General features: G+C 40.0%; 1 protein-coding gene across 2 annotated transcripts in view; it reads right to left on the bottom strand.

Annotated features, from left to right (window-relative positions):
- Nucleotides 1-207: 207 nt before the first annotated feature.
- The window catches only part of ATRNL1 (attractin like 1), a 744,759-nt gene continuing 743,709 nt past the window's right edge, over nucleotides 208-1,257 (bottom strand). For both annotated transcript variants that reach the window (XM_024121650.1, XM_024121651.1), the window contains one exon: nucleotides 208-390. In XM_024121650.1, the coding sequence (XP_023977418.1) occupies nucleotides 266-390 (125 nt within the window). In that variant the 3' untranslated portion in view covers nucleotides 208-265. The remainder of the gene's footprint in view (nucleotides 391-1,257) is intronic.

The raw sequence follows: 1,257 nt of genomic DNA, 5'->3' as shown, positions 1-1,257 counted from the left end.
TTTCCAGAGTAATGTTATCTGTGATAAGCCTAAGATAGTCTTAAAAACTAACTTTATCACCTGTGACCATCAATACTGTTACTTTGATAAAACTCATGAACATTCTTTGGCCACTCGGGTCATTGCCCATTTGCAGGGAACTGTATCTGGGCCCTGGGACCATACAGAGATTTGCCTCCATGAAAATCGAGGCCACAGACCAGCCTTAATGGCAGCCATTTACAAAGTCAAACATTACAGAACCTCCAGGAGCAGTTTCTGTTTCTCAGACACACGTTCCTTGACGTGTTGAGAGGTGGTGTTTTCGATTTCGGACTCCTGAAGTCTTGTCTTTACTATCTGAAGGCTTCTGTTGTGAAATATCTATTAGGGCACTGGCAATTGCAAGGCCTGGAAAGGAAAAAAACACTTAAATGTTTGGTTACATATTTCTGGGATGGCAACAGTGGTGGCCTAGCATTGTTTTACATTCAGCAATCAAACATTTAGCTGCTTATTGGAAGTAGTTTACCCTTTACTTAAAATATATTTTTTAATTGAAGTATAGTTGATTTACAGTGTTGTGTTAATTACTGCTGTACAGCAAAGTGATTCAGTTATACACATATTTTTTTTTTTAATTCTTACCTTGGACATATGAACTGTACACATGAAGAAGAGCAAGGATCTAACAAAATTAACTGACTGACATTGGACAATCAAATCAGCGTGTGACAAAACATCACAATCAGTTGTGGATATGACTCCACACCTTTCTATGTCTGAACACACGTTTGTTCTAAAAGTATAAAGAATTTTCAGTTTTGTGCGTGTGTGTAACAAAAGTCAGTATGTTAAGGTTTTTTTAAAAAAATTAGAGCAGCTTTAGGTTTACAGAAAAATTGAACCAATATTGATACATGATTATTAAGTAAGGTCCATAGTTTACACTGGGGTTCACACTTCGTGCTGTACACAAAGTTCTATAGGTTTCAATAAAAGCATATTGTCATATACTCACCATGAAAGTATCATACAGAATAGTTTCACTGCCCTAAAAATCCCCTGTGCTTTACCAATTTATCCCTCCCCTTCTCCTGAGCCTCTGGTAATCACTGATTTTTTTTTTTTTTTTTTTTTTTTTGATACGCGGGCCTCTCACTGTTGTGGCCTCTCCCACTGCGGAGCACAGGCTCCCGACGCACAGGCCCAGCGGCCATGGCTCACGGGCCCGGCCGCTCCGCGGCATGTGGGATCTTCCCGGACCGGGGCACGAAC

The sequence above is a fragment of the Physeter macrocephalus genome, chromosome 20 (genome assembly GCF_002837175.3).
Source record: "Physeter macrocephalus isolate SW-GA chromosome 20, ASM283717v5, whole genome shotgun sequence".
Lineage (NCBI taxonomy): Eukaryota > Metazoa > Chordata > Mammalia > Artiodactyla > Physeteridae > Physeter > Physeter macrocephalus.
The sequence above is the reverse complement of the archived record's forward strand: the minus strand, read 5'-3'. Positions and strand labels throughout refer to the sequence as shown.